The 17,935-nt window shown below is 40.0% G+C and overlaps 2 protein-coding genes across 2 annotated transcripts; one reads left to right on the forward strand and one right to left on the reverse strand.

Moving 5' to 3' along the window:
- Nucleotides 1–1,933: 1,933 nt before the first annotated feature.
- LOC135493389 (microsomal glutathione S-transferase 2-like) lies at nt 1,934–12,004 on the reverse strand. Its single transcript, XM_064780711.1, has 5 exons — nt 11,853–12,004; nt 10,675–10,774; nt 8,281–8,351; nt 7,872–7,953; nt 1,934–6,593 (listed from the first exon to the last, which is right to left on the reverse strand). Exons 1-5 carry the CDS (start codon nt 11,923–11,925, stop codon nt 6,458–6,460), a joined length of 462 nt encoding a protein of 153 aa, XP_064636781.1. The 5' UTR covers nt 11,926–12,004; the 3' UTR covers nt 1,934–6,457.
- A 191-nt stretch (nt 12,005–12,195) lies between these two features.
- On the forward strand, nt 12,196–17,593 carry LOC135493675 (histone-lysine N-methyltransferase SETD7-like). The gene is made up of 7 exons (XM_064781171.1): nt 12,196–12,368; nt 12,700–12,829; nt 13,131–13,332; nt 13,953–14,142; nt 14,740–14,939; nt 15,311–15,468; nt 15,901–17,593. The coding sequence occupies exons 1-7, from the start codon at nt 12,305–12,307 to the stop codon at nt 16,349–16,351; spliced, it is 1,395 nt and encodes a 464-aa protein (XP_064637241.1). The 5' UTR covers nt 12,196–12,304; the 3' UTR covers nt 16,352–17,593.
- The last annotated feature ends 342 nt before the right edge of the window (nt 17,594–17,935 follow it).

Genomic DNA, 17,935 nt, shown 5'->3' on the forward strand with positions numbered 1-17,935 from the left:
GTTTGCTGGACTCTACCATATCTACGAAGTCCTAATCCGCAGACAAAGGCTCGAGCAGCAGAAGTTCCTCTTGGCATTGCCAATGAGCCACCTCTAAAGATTCCTTCGAATGAGACTTAAAACTGAGGTTCCTTTTATCTGGTGTCTGTGTCAGGACAGGTTAAAGACCCCACCAAGTGAGAAACATGAGTCAGCTTGCGTGGACTCAACCTCTCGCCGAAGTCGGATTCACTAGGCCAATAAACCCAATTGGTGCCTAAACCGTAGTGTCACGCATAAACGCTCAATCCGCCTTGGAGGATGAATACTCCCTGGAGAAAATCACCTCCAAGTGCAGAGTGAACGCCGAACAAAAGGAAAGATAGCAGCATGAGCCAGATGCACCCTCACCACTTTGCAACTCTACACACTTAGTAAAGTGTCTGGCCCATGGACACGGGGCTAAAAATACAACATCTTGGTTTCATTGACACTTGCCCAGAGTCCAAAGTTGGCACAGTCTGCTTTTGTGTTGACCTCTTGGTCGTTGGGATGCACAAGGATGTTGGGTGGGTGAATTTTGGCATCCTTATTTTATTTAGGTGCTTTTCAATCATGACCCTGGAAATCTTCTGCCTAATGGTCCTGCAGGGATGGATATCCAAGCCTTTCAGTTTGAGCTTGTCAAGGACATCTCCCATCCCCCCCCCAACTTTTGCTCCTCAATGAGGACCCTGGATACCTGCCCAATAGTTATACAGGCTTTTGGCCTTTATTTTATCAAGGGCGGCCCCCTCAATTGAGTTTTTCCCCCTTCCCTGCCATGCACATGCCTTTGATACTGGAAATCTGGCAGGTGGATGTCCTGGACTGTGCTCATCATTTTCTTCAATGCATGTAGAGGACTCTTGACAGGCTAAGGCCACATTTGGCCTATGTTGCAATCCAGTTTTTGATTGCATTGTTGAACTTTACTGTGGGTCTTCCTGAGATTTGACCTGACAGAGTAGCCACTGTCGAAGAATAAGCTCTTGTTGTATGCTCAGTCAGTGCAACAACTGGCAAGTTGCCAATGTGTAGATTGCCAATGTGTATATTGCCAATGTGTAGATTGCCCATGCATGCAGATGCTGTCCCGAGTCTGCTGTATACTTTGACAGGGCTATATTTCTGGAATTGTGGTACATCCGCCGGTTATAAACAAAGACTTGTCTTCGGGTATATGGGTTATGACATGTTAGATGTCCACATCGAGCACTGTACATAAGATTGAATGTTTACCTGGAGACGAGAATTTGTTTATCAACAAGGGTATGAACTTAACCCGAGGATTAATGTTGGTAATATATCCATGAGAGAAAGGGTGCTAGGTAGCAAGCTGCAGTGATTTGCAGCTTGCCCTCCTGTTGAGAAATTTGTTCACTTGACGTTACAATGTGCTTGAAATGATGTTCCGTCATCTTCCACCCTCAATTATTCTTGCCTTCTGGTTGTGACTTTGTCCTCAAACTGTCAATTTTGGTCACATGGAAATCATAAGGAAATACCATGGACTCCATCTTCCTACAACTCAAAGAGGATGTGTATCCTGCTTTCATCACAACAGGGATTCTGTCAGCTCACTTCGCCCCATGTTACCTGATTGATACAGTTTATTTCAGAAAATTTACCAAAGAGCTCACATTTCGAAGTACGTATGTATTTCTTGTGAGGCAGCTATCTCCCAGGCCTCAAAAAGTACTATCCAGGGCCGTCTGCTCCTTAAGTTGGAAGACCTGATAAGGTTCTTGGCAATCTGGAGAGATCATTCTCCACAGTGGATATGCACCAACAGTGACAGTCTGGGATGCATCTGTGGCTTGCCAATGTTGGCTCCATTGCACTGTGTCAGTCCTGCTAGGTCAATGACTCTGTGATTCGTTTTGGCAACACAAATAAGAAATAAACAAAAATATTGTGTTATATAAATCCCTATTTGTTAATAACCTCTCAAAATACCTGAATAACAAATTACTATTAACAACTGTGTGATCAAAATTCTACAAACCACTACCGATATAGTTTTGTTACAGATACATGTACACAAAAGTGAAAAATAGAAGACAGAAATTCAGTTCTCTTCAGTAACTGAAATCCATTGGTCTACAGCCAATTTCGAGTGACGCATATGGCTAACAAAATGAACACTAGCAAAGGAAATACCAATTGACATTCACAGCTTATTGGTCAAGTCAAATATTACACTGTCTATCAGGTAAGACAAAGGAACTTTGTCGATTTCCAGTTGGTCGCCCATGTGCACTGCAAACCTCAAAGGACAAGTACCTGACGATAATGATAGGCCGGTGTAATGTTTTTGAGTGTTTCTATTTTTGAGTGTTTCCCATCATTGTTTGGGAACGCTAAAAGATAGATTGACAAGTTTTTCTGTGTTTCCCCCTATTGAAAAGTCATGGTCTCTCTAGCTGCCTATTGTTTGGAAACACTGACACATGGGAAATAACCACAGATGTTACACCGGCACTAGTGCAGCGCTCCTGTTTTGTGGGCGGTTCAGGTAGGAACCAGAAAACATACCCTCTAGGCAGGAATCATATAACAGTACCCAACACTATCTAGTGCGTATAGCATATTAAGAGAGGCTACAGCCCCGTGCGGATTAGATAAACTTACATTAGTACATGACGTACCGTGCACGTCATCTCGCCCAAGATGACACGTGGCATGACGTGCTACGCAAGTCACCCACAGCAGAAGACTTTGCTTTGCAAGGGCAAGCTGTCCCTAAAGTGTTTTGAGATTCTTCGATGTACCATCAATATTCGTGAGCTAACAATAATAAATTCTAACTCTACTCAACATTAGCATTGTCATGTACATTTTTGTTGCTAATTTCACAAAACGACCAAATTGTGATTTTTCTGAATTTGATATTGTTGTGAGACTGAGAGGGTCCCCCCAAAACAGGAAAGTTTTGCAGTAAAAAGTAGGCAATCGCAAATAAAACACACCACAAAATATTTCTAGGTCAGAGGTAGTGTCAATTTCACTCGGGAGAACCAAAAATGGAAATTTTATAGGTACTTGTAGACGTCACTTTGTGAAATTAGCAACAATTTATCCTGTTAGACCTAATAATAAATATACATCTTAGTTCAAGTTCGGCATTTAAAAATATATACAAATCGCACTAAGTTCTAAAAATAAACGAGGCCTGGTGGTAGAAATATTACGGCCTACCATCTGTTATGCAAGAAACAAAAGAAGATACAAATTGGACACAGTCACTTAAGATTACAAGGTTTTCTGGGACGGACTGGTGTTTGTCCAAGGCGCATAATCGGAATGGTCTTTCGTCGCTATTTTATATTCATGATTTACGCAAATGCACTGTCAAAGTACCCAAACTTAAAAAGTTCCGAAATTTCATCTGTTAATGCATTAGCCATTAACTTTCGGCGGAAAACACGACATTTTGATAAAATATTGAATTGAGAGCTGAGCGTCAACTTGGACATTATTAGCTCTACATGTATAAACAATATCGGGCGATTGTAATGTAAGTAGGAGGAAACCGGAGACCCCGGAGGAAACCTACGCTGTCGAAGAGAGTCGCCCTCTCTGTCACATGAGTATACCGGGAACGATCGGGAATCGAACCCGGGACCTCAGAGGTGACGGATGCAGATGTTTCCAGTGCGCCACACCGACAGACAATATTTTGATCGTCTACAGCCAATTGAAAATCAGCAAATTGCAAACTTTTAGCTTTGGGAACATTTTACAGTTCACAGTACTGGAAAATCTACATGTCTTTCAAATGTTTTTAACATTTCGTAATAAATTTTTGAAAACACAAAAATACGACGTTTATCTGGAATATCGTTATCATTGAGAAAGTACAATAAACAAATGATAATTAAACTGACACATAACACTTCTTGTCGACAAAGTACAATGGAATGCACTGACCATAATATGATGGCTTGGTAGTTAATACAATATGTGATAATTTGCAGTGTTTTAAAAAGTTTGACAAATAAGGTAAAGTGTTTTTCAGATAGATCTGGCCAAAATTTCTTGGATGACCTCTTATCCCTAAACTGTAGAAGTGTGATCACAAATAGTAATGTTACACGGCCCTGGGCAGCAGGCTCTAGGTGACACCACAAAAAGAGCTTGACTCTGTTTCATCAGTATTGGTAGGCCTACCCTATTAGGGATAATCAAGTGCTGTGCAACACCACTATCTTTTGGTAAATGTGATTCTTGAGTTTAACTAAGTGCCTTTAGCTGGATCGGTATGAAAAACGCTTTAAAGTGGTACAGCTATACCAATGTTACAATTATAGCCCCTTAATACAGTATGGAAACAACTGACATTACACAGTAATGCACACACAGGCTATACGTGTAACTGTACTGCCTTACCTTATAAACATGATGACATACATGTATAAACTTCAATGGACAGAACAAGAAGACTTGCATAACTATTAAGATATCAAATTCTACTTGGTGGAAACTTGGTAACAGATAAGGTTTTTGTACCTGACGACTTAATTTGACATTATTCCCCAACAAACAATCACTTTTTCAAATTATTCACATTCACTAGCAATCTGGACACTTGTATTGTAAAATATGCAGAAAAATGCAGTCACTCGGTCAGAAAACAGGATAAAGTTTAACCTCATCACCCCATTTCTCAGTATGGAGTCTTCTAAGCTGCATTAGGAAAGTGTTGCTTCAGAAGAGTCCATTCTCGACAGTGGGGGTATAAAGGTTAAGATGCATAAGTATTTTAGCAGTAACGCAAGTCAAGCACATGAGATTGAAAAACGTTTTAATCGCTTTATATGTAGGGAAGATTTATTAATCAGTTTTTCAACAACAAAACAATGGAAGCCATTTTGATGTTGTCACAATCCTACATAGATTATTAAAAAGCATGCAAAAGTTGCGATCTTGCAAAACCACAAAATGAAATGGCCGTGCCGTAGTAGTTCAAGCATTTATTAAATAGCTTCTCTGGCAAGAAAGTGGTGTGTTTTGCGAATAAATTGAATCGGCAAAATTAAATTAATTCTAACACTGCCAAAATTTGATATAATATAAGGTCCATTAAGTATTCAAAAGCACTTTCAACTGGCTCCTTATCCAGGAAATTATCACTGTGGTTTTTGTGTGGCAAAGCGTTCTCCTAGACTTAGATGAGAAAATGCCACTAATGCTTACAAAAGTGAAATGTCTGTTTTTCTGTTGATATAGGGTTCTGCAAAATTATTCTAGCAGACATTTAACTCAGTGTGCTCCCAGCTTAAAAAAGATGATGCTGTCACCCAGGCTATGTCAGTATTTTTGCGTTCCCGTTTCAAAGAAGGAGTAAAAAGGTTAAATTTACACTGTAGACAGCAATATCAAAATCAGAGAGGGCAGAGGAGTATCGAGGAATCTCATGACAGTTGACAATTCCCCCCAATTTTCAGACATGTCTGGTATTTCAGGAACAGAGGGTGAGTTTCAAAAATAAATTCCGTCCAACACTTTTATTTTACACTTCAATGATATTACTGTGAAAAATCTGTTGAACTGAAACCTTTTAAAACTGCCTGGTACAGCTGTTGAAGAGTACAACACAAAACAAAAGAACAGACATCGATTTTTAACCCAATAGTTGAGTTTCACAACAGAAAGTAGTTTACATGTCGGCCGAAAAGTTACAAACTTCTGATCATAGTTCTCACACAAGCGATGCACCATCACCCTCATATGAATAGATGTGATGTTCAGAATGTCATCTTAAAGTTTCTATTCATTCTTACATGTAAAATATGTTGTTTTTTCACAATTAGGACAAAAAAGATTGGTGTTGGCGAAATTTAATACGGTAGGTGATGACCACTTTTGAAAAACACCCCACTCCGAAAAAACACAGAAAATTTGACAAGAAGACAAAATTAAAACCTGAGACTGCTGTGGATTCCCACATGAGACTGCCGTGGATTCCCACATGAGACTGCTGTGGATTCCCACTTGAGAGTGCTGTGGATTCCCACATGAGACTGCTGTGGATTTCCACAGGAGACTGCTGTGGATTCCCACAGGAGACTGCTGTGGATTCCCACAGGAGACTGCTGTGGATTCCCACATGAGACTGCTGTAGATTCCCACATGAGACTGCTGTGGATTCCCACATGAGACTGCTGTGGATTCCCACATGAGACTGCTGTAGATTCCCACACGAGACTGCTGTGGATTCCCACATGAGACTGCTGTAGATTCCCACATGAGACTGCTATGGATTCCCACATGAGACTGCTGTGCATTCCCACATGAGCCTGCTGTAGATTCCCACATGAGACTGCTGTGCATTCCCACATGAGACTGCTGTGGATTCCCACAGAGTTAAGTTCAAATCTCTTTCATGGATGGTGCTGTGTCCAGGTGATGTATATATAAATCACGTTGTCTGTCTTTACCAGATGAAGCTCAGAAGGTATCGTGGGATGTCAATACCGATGTAGGAACGGATGGCAGCGTTGATGAGGCCACCGGCGCTGAGATATGTCAGGTACTTCAGGGACTTAACTGATCGGAAAAATCCACTTAATCTGAAGAAAAAAAGATGTTAGTTCTCATGTAGCGCTTTTGTACAACTGTACTGTCTCAAAGTGCTTGAAAGACAGGCCTTTGCCAATTGGAAATCTCTTCGAAAACTACACGAGGGACCCACCAAAAGTTATGCACGACACTTGAAAAGACAATTTTGTAAGGGTTGAGCAGAAGCCTTGAATATTGTTTGGTTTTTAAGTGAAAAATACAACTTCAACTCCTGGAGATGAGAGCCTCTTAGCCTCGGTTGAAACCACATCAATAGACAATAATTATTATCAACTAGATGATGCAACAATATGCACTAACTAAAATAACATTTGGGTCATTTTGTTTTCTCCACCTGATCCATGCAATTCATACTTGAAAAATTTCGAAGCAAATATGATCAGCTTTAAAGGGGTACGTCGTTCGTAATTACTGGTGGTCCAGTTAAATAGAAATCCACCAATACACAATGCCATAGTGCAGTTATTGTGAATACAAATTTGTTTAAACTTGGTATTCATAGTATTTGTATATCAACGGAAATGTTGAAATTAATACTTAGTATGTATTTTACCACAATTGGACATTTTAAAATTCAATTACTAATTCAAATTTTTTAACGAACAGCGTCAGCCATTAAACAACCTCCTGTTGCTTAATACCTAGATCAATCAAAAATCAATACTCAAACATAAAGTGCACAACAGGAGTAAATAATGAATTATTATTCCAATGACACCAGCTTGTGGCTGCATATGCTTAGTTCTGAATGGCATTGACATCGGTATAGGCATCATTCATAGATGGTTGCTCAGGAGGTCAGTGGTCCACATTTTCCAAGCTTTGAAATACTTTGTTAAAGTCAAAGACAAAGGGAAAGTTTTGAGAAAATCACGCTTAAATGCCATTTTAAAACATTTCTCTACCGGGTTTTGGCAGTGTATAGACCCGTGGCCCGCGCCCGGTATGGGCCGGGCGCCTTGGATCCGAACTTGGCTGAGAAGCAGTTTCATTATAAAAGAGCAAGGTGTACACGATTGTAGAGACGACGTCTTCATTGAATTGAGTGCAGTGTTGCCATCTCGTTTTTCACGTGCAACCAACCAAAGTCTTATAAGGAATGTGGTGAACAATAGAACTTGTGGAAATTTTTGCAGTACAGATTTTCTCCGGGCCCGGTAAATTGCGGGTGTGGTAGCAAGGGAAAATTTCTGTAAAATCCTATGTACCTTTTATTGCAAGAGTTTAGTCGTGAATAAAATATGCCACCCTATTTTGAAAAATCTCACCTTTTTTCTGGAGCTTTCACATAACCATTGAAGAAGTCAAATCGGCCGTAGATGTACATGAGGCCAAGGGCGGCGGCAGGAACTGGAAAGTAACGAGACATAAAGTAAATAAACTTCTGAACCAATAAGATTCAAGAGTGAAGAGTTCAAATGCAAAAGCCAGTGAATCCACTTCCAGTCTTTTTGAGTTAAAACATCTTTTTTGCCATGACTCAAAAGCCAGTGAATCCACTTCCAGTCTTTTTGAATTCAAACATCTTTTATGCCATGACTCAAAAGACATGTAGTTATCTCAATATGCTCTGCTTTGAGTTAGCCCATGCCTGTGGAACGAATATTCATCCTGAAAGAGACCTCAGGACCTCAAGGTGAGATAAGCAACTGGCCCAAGGCCTCAAACTCTACTTACTTTGATGTGCATAGGCAGCAGACGTCCACATAAGCGTGAGGAACAAGGGGAAGAACTCAACGCAGTTCATACTGAAAATATAGGGAGCCGCCTTCAGAAAGTCGAACAGTTGATCTAGGACATTATGAGCTCTTATTAGTTGACACATCCTGCTACACTGCGTCACCTCAAATTTCCTTTTACTTTCAAAACATACGTAAATAAATGTATCTAACACAAACAGAACGTTCTTTGACAGACCCAACATACATGGAAACACCATCCAGTGGCGGACTGAGAAATTTGGAAGCAGTGACACAGTCACACCCATATACTGGATGCGAGAGAGGTCCGATGGCCCTTCCCAGAAAATGTCTATTTCAAGTGCTAAATATGCATTTTAGGGCATCTGACTCTGAGGGCTAAAATACTCAGTTTTCACTTCCTTGGGAGAGGTGCACCGAAAAAGCAATGCTTTCAAACAAAAGAGGGGGGGGCACGCCTCATGTGCCAACCCAAATCGCCATTGGCATTGCCAGGCTTAATTGACGAAAAAGAAATGTTTTTACAGATTTGTCATATTCTCATGAGTCATGTTTTTTTCATTGGACACTCCTTTTAAAAAGTTGGAAAGGTAGCTCAGGAATTTTATCACACATGTAGAAAATGGGCGATGTTCTTTTGCCTTGCATTATATTTACAAAATAATTGCATCAACAACATTGCAGCCAGATGTGCATTAACAATAATCATATGTGCACATGAGAAAAAACATGATGCAGTCAGTAGTATTCATATCATAGGCATGAATGGGGCAACAGCCCGTATTAAAACGTGTGTAAGCAGTGAAGGTCACTAACGATGAACGTCAAATTGTGCAGGGTCACGACGATCACAATGGGTTAATCTCTTCCCCATAATCAGATCGAAATCTTGCCATTCATGAATGGCCCATTTTCTCGGTTGGGTGATTTGGGGCGGCCAATGGCATGAAGTGTCATGCATAGCAAAGGACATGCACACGTCCACAGTCCTGATTGTACATGTATGCACAGCTTAAAGTCCACTTATTTTCAGTATGCGCTGTAGCCCTTGCAAAGCTGTATGCATGTACACTGTATATACAAGACATCAGAATGATTTCTCATAATAATCTGCACTTCAAAGTGTCCCAAAATAGAATCATAAAGCCAAATGTTTTCATTCAATCATCTGGAAGAATTTTGCCTTATGCTCTTCAACTTATTCAAGTTCAATTGAAATACGCATTTGAAAAAAAGTACGTTGATACAAAGAAATCAGTTGGTTCTATGATTATTTAAGTTTATTCAGAATAGGATTCAAACCATGCAATCCAAAGATTTGTGGTTCAAATCCCAGTCAAGGGAACTTGATTTTTCTGTACTAATATCATTCTTTCTCTATGACTATGAGCCAGCATAGGCAACCTGTATTTTTCATTTCGTTTATTCAAAACAGTCCTTGGGATTTTAATTCTACTGTCAATTGATAGTTCAGACACCATCTTCCAGTAATGATAGGTGCATGTCCTGATGAATGTAGTGTATCAGACTCTTAAGTTTGTTAAGACTTTGATATCAAGTTCACAATGGAAAGATGCAACATCGTATCAACATGTATTTTCAGCCAATTTATGAATCATATCATACATGCTAGAATCATGAATACATGAACAGGAAATCGTCAATTTCATTGTGTACTCATAAATAGTCCTCTAAATGAAATCTTTTTGAGGCTGAAGTAGAAATGTTCTACCACTCATTCTTTTTTTATCATTTGCCATGCGTACATGTACATGTTAAGTAGAACCTCTCTTATAAGGACACCCTCAGGACTGAGAAGTGCTGTCCTTATTGTAGAGGTGTCCTGATTAGAGAGGTCAAATTGAATGGAAAAACACAATCTGGGACCAAAACTAGTGTCCTTAGTAGAGAGGTAGTCCTTAATAGAGAGGTGTCTGCTAGGGGAGGTTCTACTGTGGTTGGTAAAGTTGAGGCCTGTTGAGGCATGCCCACCCCCCCAACCATGGCTTGGCGATATCCTGCACCCCCTGGCCTCACTTAGTGCCGCAAAGCTACAAAGCAATTTAAAAGCTCTTGAATGCGGGGCGGACTGTGTAATTTTTTTGCTACATAGAAGCAGAACAACTCTGCATTGTAGTACATGTAATCAACAATATCATCACCTCCCCTAAAATTTGTTGTTTGGCTAGTTCTGAAATACATGTATTTTCATCAGTGTATGATATTCATGTATGATTTTAAACAACATACAAATGTTGGCCTAACATTACCAAGTTTTGTGAAGACAGGTTGAGTTAACTGAAATGAATTTAGATTATAAATCTAACTGGAAATATTGTAATTTCTGAGACTACTTCATAATGCCACTTACTGTGCCCTGTATGTCCTGGTGAATTCTGGTGGTCCAACAGTATCTGGAGGCTCAACCCTGAATTTAGAACGCGCTTGTCCAACCCGTCTTGTGAACATCACTGAAAAAAAGTTGTTTACAATGTATGAAAGAACACAGATCCTATTACCGGTAGTAATAGTATTGGAACAGAGTCTGACTACATCATGTCCATGCAGCCAAAGACACAGAGTTTTCCACAGGTTTTTTTTAAGGTGGGGTGGTACCATTGATATTCATTTGTACAACACGTGGCCAGCAATTTAAGAGAGGGTGGCCCTTTTAGAACCCTTTACAAAATTCTAGAGCAAGGTAGCGTAGCTCTTTCTTCATGGTAGGGTGGTACTGGTAAGCTGCCAAGGTAGGGTGGGCCACCCTGATGAATGGCCTTGTGGAGAATACTGTGGCGATATTTATGTACGACATGTTTGAGCTGATGATAATATTTATGTAACTGTAGGCTTAAGTTGACTAAAAGCAGCTAGAAGTACTCCTAGAAGTCATATTGAACAGTGATTGATTCATCACACAATCAAAGCCGGATTCTTGCTACTTCAAGTTATTGCAATCTGGCTGTATTTGATTGCTGCTGCGGTTGGCTGTGCTGCATATCTGGCAAGTAGCCAGCCTTATGACAAAGACATTTTCGGTTAAAATTTACAATCCCCGATCGGAAATGACGTAGTTTGATCGCATTCAACTATAAATCCATTGAACAGTGGTGCTTCGTTAGTCAACCGATCGGGGATTGTAAACTCGTTCCACATTTTCTCCTTCAAGATCTCCTGCCAAAATTCCCTGACATCCCACAGCCATGACATTATAGCCGCTTCATGACGTCATGCATCAAGACTTTGGGAAAAATCCACATCACACTAGACACAACAGATACCATCAAGTACCAAAAAAAACGTCTTGTGGTTCATTTTTGAGCCTGTAGCATATATAGGCCTAGCATCACATTGGCCGGATTAGTTACTGAAACATAAACTTGTTGAGTGACTGTATGGGCAGCTGTCAGAAAGAGTGAATGGGTTTCCCTACAGTGATGCTGTAGTGCATAGTCATAGTGTTGGGCTTGGAATGTTTTTGTTGTTGACACCGAGACTTTCACTTTTCACTGGTGGTCCAATGAAATCGGCTAAATTTGACATAATTACCCATCTGGTAACTTGCTCCTAATGTAACTGCCGCCACAAGCACAAAGTCATCAATATCCACCAAAACAGGCATTTTTGTGGCGTTGTTTTGTTCCCGCTTTACAGGAAAGTTTAGAGAGCAGCTAAGTTTGTAATCTGGGTCAAATCAAGTACCTGACCTACAACACTAAAAATAATAATCCAATTAACAATATTGATATAATAACCACATTAGTCACATTAACGAAGACAATATACGTAGCATATAATACAGTAGACTTTAAATTGTACAATATTCAAGATAAAGTGTCGATTTAACCTACTTTGCGCAATTATTAGTAATTATTAGTCTTGATATAAGCGATGATAAAAATCTATGAACAAAAATTTAGCAAAAAGACTCTAAAAATTCCTCTTTTATTCCTTCCTCGTAATTATTTCCTCTATGTGAGCTAGTTAGATATATAGCCCCTATGAGTGATCACAATGGCAAGTTTGAAAATTTTGAGAAAGAAAAAGGAGAAAGGAAATATGAAGGTGAATATGTATGGAAAAATGCATTGGAAAAGATGAACAAAAATTAAAGCTGAACTGCATAAAAAAATTAAGCTGGCCTGCAATCACAAAAACATCCAGGGACAGTCTCGACGTAGTGATAGATAGGACAAGGTTTTGCCATGGGTAATATGGGATAGACAGTGTCCCTATCTGAACAATAAATATTTTTCCAGAACTAAGATACCTGAGTAGTTTTAAATTGTTTCATTTTTTCCCCAAGTGAAATTTCACCGGGAAACATAATTATTACATCATGTCATTCATTGTGATTGGTATGTTTATGTAATTCTCCTTTTATCCTTAATCGCAGGGTCTGTTGATGAGAACCATCTCCCTCACGGCAGGGGAACTCTAACCTTTCCAACTGGTGAAAGATTCATGGGAAAGTTTCAACATGGCGTCAAACAGGGTAAAGGAACATATTTCTTCATTGACGGAAGGTTTGTACCTGTATCTAGTTCATGGGGGGGATTTTGCTCTTTGGGTGACTAGGTGACTGGAGGGTGGGAGGGGAGGTCGTGATAGTGAAAACATCTTTAACTGTTGATACTAATTGATTTTTTCCATTGTATGGGTTAATCACTGGTGCAAGTTATTGGTACATTCTAAAAGCTGATTTCATGGTGCAGAACATAAAAGTAATGGTTACATTAAGCAAGATTATCCTTTATTACTTTTCATTAAATACATTTCCACGAGACTTTCCTCATAAGTTATCCTTCACAGTCATTTTTTCTCAAGCACGCTCTCTGGAAGGTATCATAACGACAGCCTACAGGGCCCAGGGGTCTACACCTACGAGGATGGAAGTCGGGTTGAGGGCAACTATGTAGATGGAGAACTCCATGGGAAGGCTACAGAATATGACGAAGATGACAACCTGATATTTTCTGGGTCGTACAAACATAACATTCGGAATGGAGTGTGTTGGATTTATAAACCAGTAAGCATTTTATAATTTAGTAGTTTGCACGAATGATTTAGTAATTTGATATTTAAGTTCGCCCTGCGCATTCCCTCCAACCTGGAGGGCAAGAAGCACCCTTTTGTCTGATCCCTCCTCCAAACCTGTCTTGATTGAACCTACTAGGAGGCAAGCCTCCCCTCAGCATAGCCCTTGAAGTCATTCGGATATGCAAGCAGCTGCCCCATGATCAAGGGAAGGACTCCGCACTATAGCTGGTTACTAAAGGTTAAAGTCGATTGGGCTATTGCCAGAGCAACAAACGGCTCATCTGGCCAGAGTTTATCTCAGTTTTCCACAGCACCAAGTGATTATGAGTATTACTCTCCCTGGATAGGATGCTGGTCTATCACAGGTTAACTTCCCAGGCAAGCCAGATACCCATTTACTCCTGGGTGGAGAGAAGCAAATATGTTAAGTGACTTGCCCATGAACACAAAGGTGAAACAGTGCTGATCTGTCCGATTGTCGAACCTACGACCTCTTGGTTATAAGCATAGTGCTCTAACCACTCTGCCACTGATCCTGCTTAAAGTACAGTCAGTGGATCGCGCTAATTACTGTGGATATCAGACAGTATTACTTCTCTCACATTTTAGGATGATGGTACTTTACTTGGAAAGGTTAATCAGTCTGGAGGAATGACGGGAGATAACATTGGCTACATCTACCCCGATGAACACACAGCCCTCGTTGGACATTTTGTGGAAGGGCGTATGATACTGGGAAGACTTGCACAATTGAGATCGGTTTTGGAAGAGTGTGTTGTCTATGGGAAACGAAGAGATGGTAAATAATAGATTTCCAGCTCTATCTTTAACCCTCTGGTGATGAAAGGCTGAAGCATAAGCTTGTAGGTTCTTCCGTTGGCTTTGCCAGCTACATTTAGTCGTTGGAGATCAACCATTTTTATTAGCAAGCTAATTTTTCTATGTAAATAGTCCAAGATTAGCATTTTCCTATAAAGCAGATGGCTGGGGTGCCAATCTGAACCAGGAGGCGACAAAAAACATTGATGTTACCTCAGGGATGCAAAGCTGCTGACCCCAGCACTGGCGATATCTGTGGTGTTTTAAGGAGAGCTATGATTGATGTAGTGGCCTTGGTCTCTGCCTAGCTGTCATAAGGTCCCTGTTTCGATCTCTGCTGTTGGCATGAGACCTGAGGCAGGAGTCTTTACTCCTCCCAGGTGTATAAATGAGTACCGGTCGGAAATGCTCAGGTTGTAAAACCCTGATTGAGTTGTTCATTTGAGTTCTACTGAAGGTTTTCAGAATACATTTGCCCCTTGGTTAAAATGTAAAGTTAGATGATAACCTCTATCATTGTTGATGTCGGATTATAAACCTGTAACTTTAACTTTTTAATTTTTAAAAATAATTTCAGCCCCAGGCTACCATTACGATGAATCTACCTCAACTCATATTTCCTCTGATCCCCTCCTTGCTGATCCTTACGAAGCTAATCTAGTCCACGTCGAGGAGTCGAAGATACCGTGCGCTAACGAGGGATTGTTTGCAAGCTGTGATATAGAGGCCGACACTGTCGTCTCTTTCTACAACGGAGTTCGTCTCTCTCGTGATGAGGTATGCTGCTTTCAATGCACGGTAATATAATATCATAATTTTGCGCTCAAACCGCATGGCAGTGCCCTTTGACGAAGCAGTGTCTAATTTTTGGTAAAATAGGACACCATTTCCACCCCACCCCCAGTCCCCCTCCTTGATATCACCTCTCCTTCACAAAGTCTGTATGGCCTAATGATGACTTTCAGAGCAATTTGTGAGTTACTTTAACATCCTAAAGATGGCACTAGTGACACATTAGTTACAAACCGTAATGGGCAGTGGGTCCTCATGTGAGATTTTAACGAAGAGTTTTTTGATCCAGAAAACTGACTGAGATCTATTGATGGTGCTTATGATTAACATGGTGAGAATTTATTCTCCTTTTTCAGGTTGATTTGCGCGACTGGTCCCAGAATTCCAACGCAATCTCGCTGGATGATAAAACTGTGATTGACGTTCCGGCTCAATTCAGCTCGACATTGGTTTACTGCGCGTCACTTGGTCACAAGGCAAATCACTCCTGCAGTCCCAATGCCATGTATGATGCGTAAGTACTACTTAGACCTCAGATGGTCAACCTAAAAGCCTTCTAGTTTTGTTTAGGATCGGTTTGTTTATAGTTCTCCTATCTATCAACAGGCATGTGGGAATAAGAGCTCTATAGCCCCCCCACTCAACTGACAAACACATCCCCACTTGTATTTTACGTGTGTTGTCAGTGCCAGTGGGGGGGGGGGGGGATGTTTGTCAGTTGGCTTGGGGAGGGGGCTCTTATTTCCACATGCCTGTGATCTAACCAGGGGCGTAACTAGGCCTAGGCTAACTTTAACTTGCCAGGCTACGGCATGTTACATCATAGTTTGTCAATGCCTATATTGTCCCTTTAATACTTGGTGAGCATGGGATTCCTTGCCATTTTAATTTTTCCTGAAAGTAGGTAGTATCACCATTTCCTTATTTTTGTATTATTTCGCTCCAGATTTGACCATCCAAGATTCGGCTTCATCAAATGCATTAAGACGATTAAGTCGGTGAAACAAGGCGAGGAAATCACGGTTTCATATGACTTTGACTATAAAGGAGAGAAAAAAGCTCCCGAGTGGTATATAAATTACGAACTCAGGACAAAGACACGGGCTTTCGAGGCAGATGCCAATAGAGAAAGTATACAAAAGGAAAATGAGACTTTGAATGAATGCAAACCAAAAAGATGCAAGTATGATTTGAATTATGAACTGGAAGCAGACGTCGATGGAGAAAATATGCAGAACAGGAATGGGACTCTTGATGGGCGTCGCCTAAAAATGTTTAACCGATGTGATTACAATTCAGAAGATACGGGTTGGAAATGCAAAACAAAAAGTGCTGAAAGTGAATCTTGTGACTTGGGTACAAATGACGTGAGAATTCTCATAAGTAATTTCTCATGATGGGGAATAATGTTAAAAGTTGCAGAAACAGAAATTGTTGCTAATATCATGAATGCCCAAACTACTTTCAATTGTCGTGAGGCTATAGGCAGGAGCAAGCAGGTTAAATTGGTCATCATCAGGTGCGGAATATGCACAGTGACGGGCCTGGTTCATGTTTGTTTAAGAACAGCTTTACATGCATTCCTCATACAAGTTTCATTAGTTTAAATACTGTCAGATGGGAGAGACCCCTATTGGTGACTTCCTGTAACTTAGTCTGGGTACCAGGCTCCTCCCCAGAGACTCCCTTTAAACACTTGTCAAGTATTGGTAAGCATTTATGTCAAAATCTGAGCCACTAATGGTTGTAAGAAAATCATGCTATATATTTCTATGTTATTTGTCGTGATTCAAATGCTCAGAATGTGAGTCAGAATTTTGCTCACTATAATCTCGTTTGTTAATTGTTGTGAGAAAATCATGCTGTATATTTATATGATATTTTGCGTGATTCAAATGCTCAGAGTCAGAATTTTGCTCACTATAATCTCGCTTGTTAATTATTGTGAGAAAATCATGCTGTATATTTATATGATATTTTGCGTGATTCAAATGCTCAGAGTCAGAATTTTGCTCACTATAATCTCGTTTGTTAATTATTGTGAGAAAATCATACTGTATATTTCTATGATATTTTTCGTGATTTAAATACTCAATAGTCAGTATTTGATCACTATAATCTCGGTTGTTAATTGTTAAAAGTTGCATAATTTTGCTTACATGTAGTTCGTTATTTTTAGTTGGGATAAGCATTTAAATATCTTCCTTTTCCAATAAGAGGCGTGTTATTGTGTTTTATGTTTAATAACAACGATAAAGTTTGGCATTATATGTCACTTTTTTGTTGGGATACGATTTATTTTGTTATGATACAGATTCTCAGATCATGTCTAAATCTGATTTAGTTGTACACTGGTGTGCAATGATATCAGGACAGTAGCAATTTTGTTCACCTTTCAAGTCCATAGCCCCAGCAGTTACGAAACGTGCCGTTATTACGGACAACGGTATAAAGATCACCAGGCCCCGGTTGTTCAAAAAGTCAAAATCCACGTCAGGTGAGCACAAAAATTACTATTGTCCTAATGTTTTTGCAAACCAATGTATGTTGCATTGTTAGGCTTGGAATTTCCTGCCTTTTCTGATCAAGGCAGTCGCCAAGAAGTGTCTTCATATATGTACTTTATTTCCTCATGATATATATTGATAGTAGAATTAAATAAAACATAAAAAGCGCAATCATTCCTCTTTGTGGTCTTATGTATGTATTAAGGTGTTATGTATGTAAGTCAAGGCGTGCCAAGCAGGCATCTCCATCTGCTTCCTGAGAGGGTACCTAGGGGCTATTTTGTATCTTTTTTCTCTCACAAACATAACAAACCGCCTCTGATATTCAAACTTTATTGTTATACCCCATCACTACCCCAGTAAGGGTAGGTATGGGATTAATACTCCAAGGACATCTAAACTAGATAGAGAATTGTTACAGACAGTCGGAGCCAAAAATATTCCCATGGCATTCAAACTTATTGTGTTGTACCC

This window comes from Lineus longissimus, chromosome 9 (genome assembly GCF_910592395.1).
Source record: "Lineus longissimus chromosome 9, tnLinLong1.2, whole genome shotgun sequence".
NCBI lineage: Eukaryota > Metazoa > Nemertea > Pilidiophora > Heteronemertea > Lineidae > Lineus > Lineus longissimus.

Excerpts from the sequence above, each read along its gene's own strand:
- LOC135493389 (XM_064780711.1), bottom strand. The coding sequence starts at position 11,925 with ATGCCTGTTTTGGTGGATATTGATGACTTTGTGCTTGTGGCGGCAGTT. Across the intron at positions 7,954-8,280 it reads TGCTGCCTATGCACATCAAA|TTCCTGCCGCCGCCCTTGGC; the intron begins GTAAGTAGAGTT and ends GTTACTTTCCAG. Across the intron at positions 6,594-7,871 it reads GTGAAAGCTCCAGAAAAAAG|ATTAAGTGGATTTTTCCGAT; the intron begins GTGAGATTTTTC and ends TTTTTTCTTCAG.
- LOC135493675 (XM_064781171.1), top strand. The coding sequence starts at position 12,305 with ATGAGTGATCACAATGGCAAGTTTGAAAATTTTGAGAAAGAAAAAGGA. Across the intron at positions 12,830-13,130 it reads TATTTCTTCATTGACGGAAG|CACGCTCTCTGGAAGGTATC; the intron begins GTTTGTACCTGT and ends TTTTTTCTCAAG. Across the intron at positions 15,469-15,900 it reads CCCAATGCCATGTATGATGC|ATTTGACCATCCAAGATTCG; the intron begins GTAAGTACTACT and ends ATTTCGCTCCAG.